At 44.9% G+C, this 15,000-nt stretch overlaps 2 protein-coding genes across 4 annotated transcripts in view; both read left to right on the plus strand.

Annotated features, from left to right (window-relative positions):
• The window catches only part of tsc1a (TSC complex subunit 1a), a 21,555-nt gene extending 14,103 nt beyond the window's left edge, over nt 1–7,452 (plus strand). For all 3 annotated transcript variants that reach the window (XM_084468615.1, XM_084468617.1, XM_084468616.1), the window contains exons 19-23: nt 1,991–2,101; nt 2,191–2,304; nt 3,212–3,417; nt 4,187–4,306; nt 4,433–7,452. In XM_084468615.1, the coding sequence (XP_084324741.1) occupies nt 1,991–2,101; nt 2,191–2,304; nt 3,212–3,417; nt 4,187–4,306; nt 4,433–4,889 (1,008 nt within the window). In that variant the 3' untranslated portion in view covers nt 4,890–7,452. The remainder of the gene's footprint in view (nt 1–1,990; nt 2,102–2,190; nt 2,305–3,211; nt 3,418–4,186; nt 4,307–4,432) is intronic.
• Nucleotides 7,453–8,145: 693 nt separating this feature from the next.
• Nucleotides 8,146–15,000, plus strand: part of ak8 (adenylate kinase 8) — a gene marked incomplete at both ends in the record, with an annotated part of 10,521 nt that continues 3,666 nt past the window's right edge. Inside the window, 11 exon segments of the mRNA XM_084468754.1 lie at nt 8,146–8,229; nt 8,748–8,832; nt 9,231–9,280; nt 9,400–9,510; nt 9,709–9,723; nt 9,726–9,779; nt 12,450–12,531; nt 12,671–12,742; nt 13,089–13,289; nt 13,732–13,863; nt 14,379–14,468. Of these exon segments, the coding sequence (XP_084324880.1) occupies nt 8,146–8,229; nt 8,748–8,832; nt 9,231–9,280; nt 9,400–9,510; nt 9,709–9,723; nt 9,726–9,779; nt 12,450–12,531; nt 12,671–12,742; nt 13,089–13,289; nt 13,732–13,863; nt 14,379–14,468 (976 nt within the window).

The raw sequence follows: 15,000 nt of genomic DNA on the forward strand, positions 1-15,000 counted from the left end.
TATACACATCACTATATAGACCATACCATATACACATCACTATATAGACCATATACACATCACTATATAGACCATACCATATACACATCACTATATAGACCATACCATATACACATCACTATATAGACCATACCATATGCACATCACTGTATAGACCATACCATATACACATCACTATATAGACCATATACACATCACTATATAGACCATACCATATACACATCACTATATAGACCATATACACATCACTATATAGACCATATACACATCACTATATAGACCATATACACATCACTATATAGACCATACCATATACACATCACTATATAGACCATACCATATCCACATCACTATATAGACCATATACACATCACTATATAGACCATATACACATCACTATATAGACCATATACACATCACTATATAGACCATACCATATCCACATCACTATATAGACCATATGCACATCACTATATAGACCATACCATATACACATCACTATATAGACCATATACACATCACTATATAGACCATATACACATCACTATACACATCACTATATAGACCATACCATATCCACATCACTATATAGACCATATGCACATCACTATATAGACCATACCATATACACATCACTATATAGACCATACCATATACACATCACTATATAGACCATATACACATCACTATATAGACCATACCATATACACATCACTATATAGACCATACCATATACACATCACTATATAGACCATACCATATCCACATCACTGTATAGACCATACCATATACACATCACTATATAGACCATACCATATACACATCACTATATAGACCATATGCACATCACTGTATAGACCATACCATATACACATCACTATATAGACCATACCATATACACATCACTATATAGACCATACCATATCCACATCACTATATAGACCATATGCACATCACTATATAGACCATACCATATACACATCACTATATAGACCATACCATATACACATCACTATATAGACCATATACACATCACTATATAGACCATACCATATACACATCACTATATAGACCATACCATATACACATCACTATATAGACCATACCATATGCACATCACTGTATAGACCATACCATATACACATCACTATATAGACCATATACACATCACTATATAGACCATACCATATACACATCACTATATAGACCATATACACATCACTATATAGACCATATACACATCACTATATAGACCATATACACATCACTATATAGACCATACCATATACACATCACTATATAGACCATACCATATCCACATCACTATATAGACCATATACACATCACTATATAGACCATATACACATCACTATATAGACCATATACACATCACTATATAGACCATACCATATCCACATCACTATATAGACCATATGCACATCACTATATAGACCATACCATATACACATCACTATATAGACCATATACACATCACTATATAGACCATATACACATCACTATATAGACCATATACACATCACTATATAGACCATACCATATCCACATCACTATATAGACCATATGCACATCACTATATAGACCATACCATATACACATCACTATATAGACCATATACACATCACTATATAGACCATATACACATCACTATATAGACCATACCATATCCACATCACTATATAGACCATACCATATACACATCACTATATAGACCATATGCACATCACTATATAGACCATATACACATCACTATATAGACCATATACACATCACTATATAGACCGTACCATATACACATCACTATATAGACCATATACACATCACTATATAGACCATATACACATCACTATATAGACCGTACCATATACACATCACTATATAGACCATACCATATACACATCACTATATAGACCATACCACATGCAGACCACAATATATAGAGTCAACATGATTGTGATTGGTTGGTTTTTAGATTGAGTTGCAGGAATGTCGAGGCAGGCTGGGAGATTTGGAGGCGGAGCTTCAGAAGGCCAATAACGAGGCATACAACGCTGAACATCAACTCACACAGCTGTCACTCAAGGTGAGGATGCTCCCTTATTGGCTCATACTTCACTCTCTGTTTGTGTACAGGCTTAATGTGTGTGTGTCTGTGTGTGCGTGTGCGTGTAGGTGTCCAGCGGTGAGGAACTCCAGCAGCAGATGTTCTTGATGAACAAACATCTTGTGCTTCTGAGAGAGACCAATCGCCTGCTGGTAGAGCAACAGGAGAAGACCAGCCCCCAGGTACCAGAACAGCTGCAGACCAACGTCCATCTCATCCTGCACAGCTGAAGGACGGGTTACACTCCTCTAAAGGCCTAGTTACACTCAGCTAAAGGCCTAGTTACACTCCGCTAAAGGCCTAGTTACACTCAGCTAAAGGCCTAGTTACACTCAGCTAAAGGCCTAGTTACACTCAGCTAAAGGCCTAGTTACACTCAGCTAAAGGCCTAGTTACACTCAGCTAAAGGCCTAGTTACACTCAGCTAAAGGCCTAGTTACACTCAGCTAAAGGACGGGTTACACTCAGCTAAAGGCCTAGTTACACTCAGCTAAAGGACGGGTTACACTCAGCTAAAGGCCTAGTTACACTCCGCTAAAGGCCTAGTTACACTCAGCTAAAGGCCTAGTTACACTCAGCTAAAGGCCTAGTTACACTCAGCTAAAGGCCTAGTTACACTCAGCTAAAGGCCTAGTTACACTCCACTAAAGGCCTAGTTACACTCAGCTAAAGGCCTAGTTACACTCAGCTGAAGGCCTAGTTACACTCAGCTAAAGGCCTAGTTACACTTTACTAATATGCAGTTCCTGAATGAAATGAGTGCAAACTTTGTGCAGGGATTTAAATGGATAATAGATTTTGCATAAAGAACCTTTTTGGGTCGGAGTTTCTCTTTTGTAGCATTTGTCTGTTGTAGAAGGATAACGTGGAGCAGAGGACCGGCTGTTGTTGGGGATATCAGCAGTGTGCCATGGATTTAGTTTGAAGCACATAAGGATGACTTTAACGTTAATTCTCACTTAATTCCACTGATGTTTCCCTTTGTTAAACAAAATACAAAAAAAAAGTCCTATCCTATTGAGCCGGGCTTTTGGAGTCATTTGCATGATTTTCTGTGTGAATTGAGTGTGGGTTTTGATTTGTGAACAGGACACGACGAGGCTACAGGGCAGCGTGGGCAAGGAGTTGGAAGTGGCCAATAAGAGGCTGAAGGAGCTGGAGTTAGCCAATAAGAAGCTGAGTGAACTTGAGACGGCCAATCAGAGGCTGGCCGAGATGGAGACCCTTCTCGGGAAGAAAGAACAGATGATCCTGGACCTGAAGAAACTTCTGGAAGATACCAAGACACAAGCACGGTACAAACACCGACTACGATACACACTAAGGAGGAGAGTCAGTCTAGGGATTCTGTAAATGTTGTAGTGCGATATACATGTTGTACTGGTCCGTCTGTGCTTTTAAAGCAAAGCAGACTGGGGGATCCCTCCTTCCAGGGACGGTCAGGAGTGGCAATGGGTGCCACAATTGACATGCGTAAATACAGGCAAGACATTAAAATTGATGATGGGGTACTGGCCGGTTAACCATGAGGAGAATCCAGGCATCCAGTCGCAGTCACCGCAACACGCTGGAACAGAGAGAATAGTGAAGAACAGAGAAAAGTGACCTATAGTGCCTATAACATAGACTGGGTAGCCCTGCCCATTCTGCCGGCGATTTGAGTTCTCCCTGCAGAAGGGTCTGGAGAAGAGCAATACATTTCTTTCTAGTTTCGATACGTTTTTGCGGGAGCCAATCACCAGGCTGGCTTTTCCCCCTGGCGCGCTATTGGCTGGTTTAACACGATGACGACAGGGAAGCGACAGCAAGCAGCCAATTGCGTACAGAGTCAATTTAACTCCGCCCGTTGATCACGCCTCTTGTGCTGCAGAAAATGACAGCAGCCTCCCCCCCAGACCAACGTGCAATCTACGATTGAGCTTGGTCTGGCAATAGCCAGGCTACCTATAATAGTGGTCCTTAATAAATGTACACGCACAATCCAACACATGCTTACCCATCCAGGTTGGATCCAGCGGGGGGCTTTTGATGATGTAACTAAATGCCCCCCCCCCGTGCTTGCAGGGTGGAGCTGGGCGCGGGTGAGAGTCGCTACGTGGCTGTGAAGAGAATCTCTCAGGCGCTCAACAACGAACTGCTAGAACTGTACAGTCGCCTGGACCCCCCCACTCAGACAGCAGCCAGGTGGGTACACACACACACACGCACGTACGCACACACACGCACGTACACTCGCACACGTACACACAAACACGTGAACACACACACACACACACACACACACTACAGTCTCTCTCTTTGCATTACTAGGCGGAACGGCGGCCGTGGCTCCATCCCCATATCTCAGGACAACCGTTGCCTCGGCGCCAAGCCCTCGTCGTCGCTGAGCATTCTGAACGGCGGCGTGGAGGTCCTGTCCTCCTCCCCGCTGTCCATGTCCCCCATCGAGTCCCCCCTCGACGTGGGCTCCTTCCTGGGCCAGAGGGCCCGCATGCTCTTCAGACCCCCGGGCCACAGTCCGGAGGAGGGGGCGGAGCTCGGGGAAGGGGTGGAGCCCCACGAGGGTGGGGAGTGTCTGGAGGAGGAGGAGGAACAAGGAGAGGAGGCGCGTGACCTCCACCAGCACCAGCAGCAGCAGCAGCAGCAGCAGCACTCGTCGGGCCGACTGTCCCCGCCGCCCCCTCCCCAGGAGGGCAGCCTGCTGCAGGACGCCAGCGGCAGCATCCACGGCATCATGGACTACGACGGGATGCTCCTGGAGTACTGACACGGTGCGCTGGGGTCGCCCCCACAAGGGATCCATGGATAAGATTTTTTTTATTTTTTTTTAGAGTCAGACCTCCGCAGGGAAGAAGTGATTCAGGGGGGGGGGGGGGGGGGGGGTTGCATGGCAGTAGGGGGGGAAAAGGCCGCCCGGAGTACGGCTCCCGTGGTAGATGCGTCTGGCCGGCGAGCGAGTGTGCTACTCATTCAGTCTGACTACAATCGCAGCGGCAACCATGTAAGCTACTCTCCCGTTCCGGTGAACCAGCGAGGTGGTTACTTGTTTGAGCGGCTCCTTGTTTGCCTGGTTTGTCCAACAGCTTGGTGGCTACTGGGTTGGCCAAGGTGCATGCCTGTTTTCTGCAAAGCTGCAGAAACGGTTGGAGAGAACTAACTTGCCGACCAGCAAGGGTCCTATAAGCTCAAAGTACCAACTACAAGGTTACTAGTGCAGAGACGGCTAGAGAGGGGAGATCCATCACCGGCTAATGAAGCTATTGTGGCTTGCTTCAAGGTTAGTAAGTTACATGGCTGGTGGCTTATTCAAACATAAATCTCTACCCGTCTACCTTTTAAATCAGTAACAAAACAGAAGCGGCAGTTATGTCCTTAGATTAATTGGGGTTTGTAATCTACTCTCTGATAAGTAAAATCAAAATGATTTTCCAAGAAGGTGGTAACGGCAATTTTTCTAGTTTTAGGAAGAAGCTCCAATGAATTTAGTTAAATACCTGCGACTGACTGCCAGAGAGTGCCATATTGCCATCCTTCTCTTCATGTTTAGCATTGTTTTTCATGTTTCAATGTCACTCCCTGTGACCAGTCCACCAAACCTTGCAGAGAGACGTGTGTAAAACAACATGCTGCTGCTAACCCAGCAGAAGCCAGCGACCGCGTTGGTTATCAGGTGTTTGTCACGTTGGTGTCGCCTCTTTCAGACCGCGGGCAGCAGCAGCAGCCTGGTCCAGCTAAAGGCAGACCGGTGAGCAGGCAGGGTCAGTGTACTTTTTTTTTACGGTTCTCTGGGCTTTACATAATGGAATGCTACTTTTAAATAAGCTAACCATGTTTTTAATGAGCGAGCCCCTGCTGGTGTCCTTCCCCTGGCCGCTGCTCTGTGTGGGCGACGGTGGCCTGACCGTGAACATCGCTCCACTCACAGTACACTACATTATTACTCAGGGTTCCCTTCTGCTCCCGTATCTCACACACACACACACACACACACACGCTAGGCTAGCAGTATAAAAAAACATCGCTTTTCAGCATAATTTCATCAAGTTGAAAACGCCCTCACATGAACTTGATACAATCCCACAAGTGATGATGTTATTCTCTGTGATTGTGTTGATTCCCAGAGAGTAAGCCGCATCCAAGTCCAACAGACCTTCCGCTCCTAGTATGAATTTACAGCTGCTTTACGGCTGGCTTGCTTTTGGGGTGTTGTTCCTGGTTTAAGTAGCACATGCTGATCTGGTTCATGTTAAAGCAGGAAATCTAGTTTGCAGTCTGGCATATGGCATAATGTATTTTTAAAAGTGCTGGAACTCTGAACTTTATGATTTCAATCCTGGCTTTCTGGTGAAGACGTTGCTGGTTGCTCTGCCTCTTAGTCTGGGGAGAAAAAAAAAAAAAAAAAAGTGCTTAACCTTGTTTCCGTTATAAGTTCTGCCCAAACGTGTGTCAATCCAAAATGCTGTGTTTCGTTTATGTTAGAATAATAATTATGGAGCATTATCTGTACTCTTGAGTCCATCATGTCCAAAAGGCACCGTGTTCTGTAATAGAATATAAGACATTGGATACCCTTTGAAGGCTAGCCTTCCTTGCATTCAGACACATCTCATCATGACTGGAAAGGTCAGGTATGCATGGTATGATTTGTTCAAACTTTTATTCTATTCTAGTCTATTTTTGAATTGCCAACTCGTGTCATATATCAGGCGTAGCACAACATACGGCTGCTCTCCATAATCCTTAATGTAATTGAACCAAAAGTAGTGTTTGCTTTGACTTAAGGTGAGCTTTCACACACTGAATGGCCAATCAAACGTATTCATTGACCTGAACTGTCGGGTTGTTATCTTCAATTCATGGTGTGGATGGAAACGCAACCCACAGAATCTGTAGGCCCTGCACGGGCACTTGGAAGAAGCAAACCATTTCTAAATTACAATGTGAATTGAATTCAATTGGTGAAATAAAAACCAGTACTGTTGGCAGGAAGACCCACATAAGTCTCTAATAAGGAAGAATGTACTAGTCTGGTTGTGTTGAGGCTGATGTGCAAAGTGTTCCACATATTACGTCTACCTCAAGCGGAGCAATTGACCTGACAGCTGTCAAAATGGTTTTCACCACAAGGAGGCGACACAAACCACAGCAGACTCGACAGTGGGTCGACGTTTTTTTTCCCCTGCGATGCTGATGTCCCAATCAAAACATCTAGGTTTGTCTCGTTGCTAGGGCAAATTGCTTAAGTAAAATAACCACATTGCCTTGTTCGAAGCCATCCCTACACAAGAATGTTTAACTGTGAACAATAGAATAAATAAATGATAAATCTTTGAATGTGTTTCTCTGTGGCTCACTCTCCCAAGTCTAGTTATCCAGCTTGTTTCTACTACATAGTAATATAGGAATATAAGATTAGTAAAGTACACCAAAGGTAATATTACATTTGAATACAAGTATTGTTAATCTAGAACTACCACACACCAATCAGCCAGTTGCTCTAAGCAGAAGTAATAATTATGGCACACTGCAAACAATCAACAATGTCTGAATTATAGTTATTTCATTATGGAATAGTCTAAATACAATAACGAATAACGCCCTTCTCTGCCCAGCCCATATACAGTAGAAAGAGGATTATATATGAAATATATATTTTTGAAGGTTTGATCCTATTTATTGTAAGACAGTAAGGTATGGGAGAGAGCGGGAATACATGCGGCAAAGGACAACGGCAGGCATCGAACCCCAGTCGCTGCGGTAAGAGCTGGGCCTTAATGGTAGGAACCCATATGAGATGTTGAGTGTTAGGGAGGAGGGTCCAGTGGGATGGTATTTTAGCGAGGTGGACACGCCCCCCCCCCCCCCTTAGCCTTTGCCTCCGAGCCGTGTTGCTAGGCAACCTCTCCCCAAACACGTCGCGCTCAGAGAAACAGGCGGAAAGAAAGATGCGCATTTATTAGGTGTTTACTTTTCAGGTAGATTACGTGTAGGTAAGCATTCGGGGTTTGCCAGCTAATTGGATCATGGACGAAACGATGAAACCTGTCCGGATTCCTCCGGAGATGTCCATCTACGCAGATAAACACGATATATTTGACTTAGTACAGGTAACAACATTTTTAATTGTGGACTAGTACTTACTAGTCCCGATACTCGCCGTCACTTCGTGGTGTGGCCTATACACGAGGCTGATATTAAAGTTATCTGAACACGTTACAAGTTTAAGTTATGTATTATTGTGCTAGGCCTACTACACACCATCATGAAGTAGGCTTATTTGAGTGTGGCTTACTTTCTCTACAAATGTGAATGTTTAAATAATAGATTGGCCAATTAAAGAACTCACGATGGTGTAAACAGTGTTTTGTGAGTCATTGTTCACTAGCATTACACCGTGAACCACGGCCATGACCTCAAAATGGATGTTTCTTCGTGATATGTTTTGTATGTAACCTACGCTATGTTTGTATGTTTAAAGGGAGTGACTTCAGATTCTCAGAAAACCGCATTTGCATTGTTTATAATACGCCTACATTACATTCATGTCACGTCTCAAAATAATTCCTAGGCCTGCTTCTGCTGCTATACTAGTAACATGGTTACTGGTTGTACTTCCTGGTTTCAGACGATGGTGTCCAGTCTGATGGTGGACAAACCAGATGACCCTATATCCTACCTGATGAGTCTGCTTAAGAGGAGCAGAGCGGAACGTCGGTCCTCTCTTTTCTGGTTTCATCTCCAATTCAGATTCAGATTCAGATTCAGATTCAGATTCAGATTCAGAAAACTCGTCGTAACAGAAAAGCTTCTTTGATATGGCTGAACATACAAACAGGACTGGATGTACTGATAAGCAGTCATACGACACAGATTTCTGCGAGCACACAGAGTGTGTGTAGATCTTAGAACTTCTTAGAAGTATAATGATTACAAGATAAAAAGCTGTGGATACGTGTAAAGTGACGTCAGGGTTCATTTGTCCGTTGTTCATATGTTATATTCCTCCTCTGTCCGGTGTGTTGTGTTCTGTGGCGATGTGGTTCTGATGAGCTGGTTCTCTGTCCCGTCTGTGTGTCTGTCTCTCTCGTTTGTCTGTTTGCCTTTGCAGCTCCTAAGATTATTCTGCTTGGCCCGCCTGCTTCTGGGAAGACAACCGTAGTAAGTAGATGGATAATTTATGAATGGGTTGACTATACAGTGAGCAGTAGCAGTACTAGGCTAGTAGTAGTGGTGGTGGTGATGGTCTGTGTTTGTCTGTGGTACTGTCTGTTGTTTAGGCCAGAAGACTGTGTGCAGAGCTGGGCTCAGTCCATGTAACCACCCACAGTCTCCTCCAACAAGACACAGAGCTGAGCCAGCAGGCCCTGCAATACACACAACTGAAACAGGTACACACACACACACACACACACACACACACACACACACACACACTCACTCTTATTATTACTCTTATTATTGTGTGTGTGTGTGTGTGTGTGTGTGTGTGTGTGTGTGTGTGTGTGTGTGTGTGTGTGTGTGTGTGTGTGTGTGTGTGTGTGTGTGTGTGTGTGTGTGTGTGTGCGTGCGCGCGTGTGTGTGTGCAGGAGATTCCGGTTGACACATATGGGTAGAGCTGATTCAACACAGGCTGTCTAAGATAGACTGCTTCAGAAAGGTAATGTGGAAGAATAATCTCAGATAAAACGTCTGTGTTATATTCTGCATTAGGATGTACATTAAACTCACTGCGCTGATCCTTTGAAAACGTCTGCTTGATAAGAGACACAAGGGGTTCAATGCGTTATCTGTCCACGACCCACCGCCAACTCCATCGCGACCCCATTTTGGGTCCCGACACATAGATTAAGAGGGTTTCAACTGAACATGTTAGGTGGCCAGGGACCTGAGTGATCTCAGAGAACTAGAGGATCTTATGAATTTTTAAACCTGACATCATGCACAAAATACTAGAAAGCTATGAAACCCAAATCATAAATTCATGATACAGAAACGATGAATTCATGAAACCAGAAAATAGTTCAGAGAGGACTCCAATGACTCCATATTAACCTGATATTATTAATAAAATAATCACAAACCTTGAACCCAAAATCATGAATGTATAAACCCAAAATCATGATTAAAATAACCCCAAATCACAAATTCATTCACAACACAATGCAAACTAGACTAACATACCACACACTTACCACACCGCACCACACAACGCTAGATCAACCACAGGTAAATATGGTACCACACATACCCCTATGATAGTGTAGGTGTAGGTGTGATTCATGTAGGAACTAATTGTGTTGCTGCCTTATAATATGAGATGACACACAACCACTGACTTGCAGACTGTTCTAGTGTGTTCTGCTCACCAGCCCCAGCACCACGTTGTCTTTGATACAGCCTTTCCTTGATCCGTCTATTTATTGCTGTATTTCCTGGTCCCCGGTTGTAAAGGTTGACTCTAGTTTTCATCCTTGCTGACAGTGAGTCTCAAGCAGAAACATGGGAATTCCTCAGAGGGAGACATTCATTTTACATTTCAAACGTTGCAGAGCTGTGAGCATTTCAAACATGCAGATGTCTGTTTTTTTTTCATCAACTGCATGTGAGCCCATATTTACAGTATGAAAGAAAAAACAAAAAAATGCAATGTTCATACAGCAAGCCAACCACGGCCCACCAAATTGTCAGGGGATACCAGTGTTTCCCCAAGGCATGTTGGTGGGGAGCCACTGCTGGACTGGAGTCTGACAGTTGTAAACAAGTACTACTACTGCTACTCTGCAGGGTCTGAACTACGGAACGCTGGGAGGGACACAGCAAGATCACACCTGTCAAAGGGAGTTTATTATAGTAGAGCAAGCCTTTGTATCAACCTGTCCTACCAATATAAACATGATACAATATGAAGAGTGTGTCTATTATAGGTTACAGCCAGCCATCTTCCCCTCTCCAGCTCACATTAGGAGCCTCTAGGGATGTTAACGTGTGTTTGTGTGTGTGTGTGTGTGTGTGTGTGTGTGTGTGTGTGTGTGTGTGTGTGTGTGTGTGTGTGTGTGTGTGTGTGTGTGTGTGTGTGTGTGTGTGTGTGTGTGTGTGTGTGTGTGTGTGAGCGAGTGTGTGTGAGCATGTGTGTGTGTGTCTGTGAGTGCATGTGCGTGTGATGATTGACTAACCCTTCCTGTCTGATTAACTGCAGCACTGCGAGCACATGACTGTGTTGCTCTCTCTTCCTCCCTCTGTTATATAGTATATACACTAGAGACTAGTAGTATACAATCACCGCTATATCACCACAAAGTTTATCGTTTGTCAGTTTTTTTTGGTCATTTTTAAATAGTTATCATTTCCAATGATGGCTGAGATCATCATCTGTTGGCAGCTTATCACATGTATAGTGTTAATGATACACATGTTTTGTCATCATTTCCACATCACACTGATGTCTTGTATATTCTAGTCTAGTCAATATGCTGCAGATATATCAATGTTATCATTTTAACCAGGGAGTGGTACCACAGAGATGAGAAGGAAAAACTGCAGCCTTTGTTGTTGAATTACATTTCGCAATTTGGGGAAAAACCTGACTATAACATGTTTGTATGTGTTGACAACCATAAACACAGATTATAGTGTCATTTTATACAGGCGTACCAGGCCTAGTAGAGGCTTTCACATTGTTAACTGCTTAGCCCAAGGCTACTATAGCCCAGGGCTCACTTGACCCATGGTCCCACATGTATCTGCTGGCCCAGGGTGAAGTGCAAGCCCTGGATGAAAGGTGCTGCAAGGAAGATTAGCGATTTATAAAGAGAAAGAGCCTTGAGGGCAGAACAGAGCAAGCTTTGGAGACTAAACACAACCTCTGTTCCTTGCCTTGCAATGTCTTTCCATCATTGTGAATCCCCTGTGATTGACAGGCATGAAGAGCATTACTCTCACTAATAACTGACGGATGGCATTTCTAAGAAATGGCAACCAAATAAATACCCTTAAATCCAAAGCAGCAGTCTACAAATGCTCTAACTGTCCAAACTCATCACGTGATCATTGTAAAACACACTGTGGTTGGCTACTGGGGGTGCTAGCTGAGTTGGGCTCTTCTGATTCACACTGGCTACTGTGTCATTGTGTTTTATGCATCTCCTGGAGTGAGCCCCGAAAAATCCTGTACTAACCACTGCTCCGATCGAACATAGTGTGAACTCTTTCTCAGCCCTGGGCTAACCAATCGTCTGAAAGGGTTTCCTGAAGCTAACGAGTGGCGTTCACATGGACAAGTGGCTACAGACCAGCAGTGTAGCCTCTGTATGTTTCTGTACGTTTCCAGGGATGGGTTCTAGAAGGATTTCCTCAGACTCGTCTCCATGCTCTGACACTCCAAGCTGCAGGAGTCATCCCTAACCACGCGGGTAAAGCCTGCAGTAGTCATGCTCTGTACTACCGTAACACTGCAGTAATACACTCAATGGCTTTATGGTGTATGAAACACAGACTGCATTCATTTGTGTGTGTGTGTGTGTGCGTGCATGTCTGCGTATGTATTGATAGTATTTCTAGAAGCTTCTGAGGATATGTTGCTGCAAAGGACGACGGGAAGGATGCTGGACCCTCTGACAGGAGGTCAGCCTTCTCACACACACACACATACGAGCGCACGCGCACACACACGCACACACACACACGCACGCACGCACGCACGCACGCACACACACACACGCACGCACGCACGCACGCACACACACACACACACATACACGCACACACACGCACACACACACACACACACACATACACACACACACACACACACACACATACACACACACACACACACACACACACACACATACACACACACACACATACACACACACACACACACACACACACACACACACACGCACACACACACACGTACACACCCACGCACACACACACACACCTTGTGATGTCACTTCCTGTGCAGACGTGTACCACCAGACGTTCGTCTGGCCTCCCGACCCGGAGGTGGCCCAGCGTCTGGAGCCGGACAGCGAGGGCCCAGAGGAGCAGCGCCTGGCCCTCTGCCGGCTGTGCGGCCGGGAGGCGGCCGGGCTGAGCTCGGCCTACCGCCACGTCCTGAAGACCGTCAACGCCGACCAACCACACACTGATGTGTATGAAGAGGGTGGGCCGCTGCATCTGTCTCAGACACACACACACACACACACACGCACGCACGCACGCACGCACGCACGCACACACACACACACACACGTGCGCGTGCACACACGCACGCACGCACGCACACACACACACACACACACACACGCACGTGCGCGTGCACAAAGGAATGCGCACACACACACACGTGTATGCACACACACAAAGACAGACACACACACAGACAGACAGACACACACACGGTTGCATATGCACACATACACACACACACACACACGCACGCATGCACGCACATGCACACACATCTACATACAGACTGCAACAAGATTTCAGTAAGAAATACAGAATATACTAATGTGTTTGTGATGTGGGTGTGGGTGTGTGCGCCTGTGTGTGTGTGCTGTTGTGCGTGCGCTGGCATGCGTGTGTGTGTGTGTGCGTCTCAGTCCTGAGATATGTCCTGACGCGGCGTGACTCGAGGGCCCCTCAGACTCCCAGAATCCTCCTGGTGGGCCCGCCGGGCTCAGGGAAGAGCCTCCAGGCCAGACGTCTGGCCGACAAATACCGACTGGTGGACCGTCAGTACCACGGCCCTCCTACGGGTTCTTTGACTGAGCAGGGACAGCACACGTTAGAGAACATTGCTGTGAATGTGGCAGAATTTGCCTGAAAGGAAGATAAAAAATTAAATACATACTTTTGAAATAAGTTGCATTCAATACAATGACATTCTAGTACATATATAGACTTAACAGCTTCAAACCCTTGAAGGAAAAGGCATACTCTTCCAGAGAAGACATGTCTTAGCCATTTACAATAAACAGGTGGCCCACGCGGTGTCGTAGATGATTTAGTGAGCGCATTGCTCATCATTGATGAGTCATGCATTGACCTTTCATTATTGCTATATAATGTAATGATATTACACCACGGTTAACACATTGCTACAAGGCATCACTGCCATACACTGGATTACGTCTCTGTTACAGCTCAGCCCACCAAGACACAAACATTCCAGGGCAGAAATGGAGGTTTACAGGTGGTTAATTGGTCGTGGTGTTTAACTGTCTGTCTCTCTCTACTTGTGTGTCAGTGAATTGTGGACGGCTCTTAAAGTCTGAAGTAGCAGATGGATCCAGTCTGGGACAGCTGATGAAGCCCTACATAGAGACGGGTCACCAAGGTAACACACACATACGCGCACGCACACACCTTTACACACTCATTCTTCTCACACACCCCAGTATACACAAAACGATACATGCATATTACACATATACCATTCTGTACATAAACTACACACACACACATCTTGAAACACACACCTTGAGATAAATTATTTAAGAACGCATACAGAAGGAGAGGGAGAATGATGAAAAGATTAGAGACACTGACAGCTTGTTTAAAGTGCAAATAGGAAGGACTGAATTGTGTCCATCCCCCTCTCATCCCATCTTCACATGACATGAATGCCTTTTCATCTATCCATCTAGCCGTCCGTCTTTGGCAGTGTTTTTAGACTTACTGAAGTCCTGTCACTAACATGACAGCTACACTCTGGAGAGAGAGGGCTTAGTGTGTGCGTGTGCGTGTGCATCTGTGTGTGTGTGTGTGTGTGTGTGTGTGTGTCTGTGTGTGTGTGTGTGTGTGTGTGTGGAGATGTCAGCTAGTTTTTATGTGAATCACAGCTTGTGTCAAACAACATGCTGGTTGTC

This window comes from Micromesistius poutassou (genome assembly GCF_964030765.1).
Source record: "Micromesistius poutassou genome assembly, chromosome: 5".
NCBI lineage: Eukaryota > Metazoa > Chordata > Actinopteri > Gadiformes > Gadidae > Micromesistius > Micromesistius poutassou.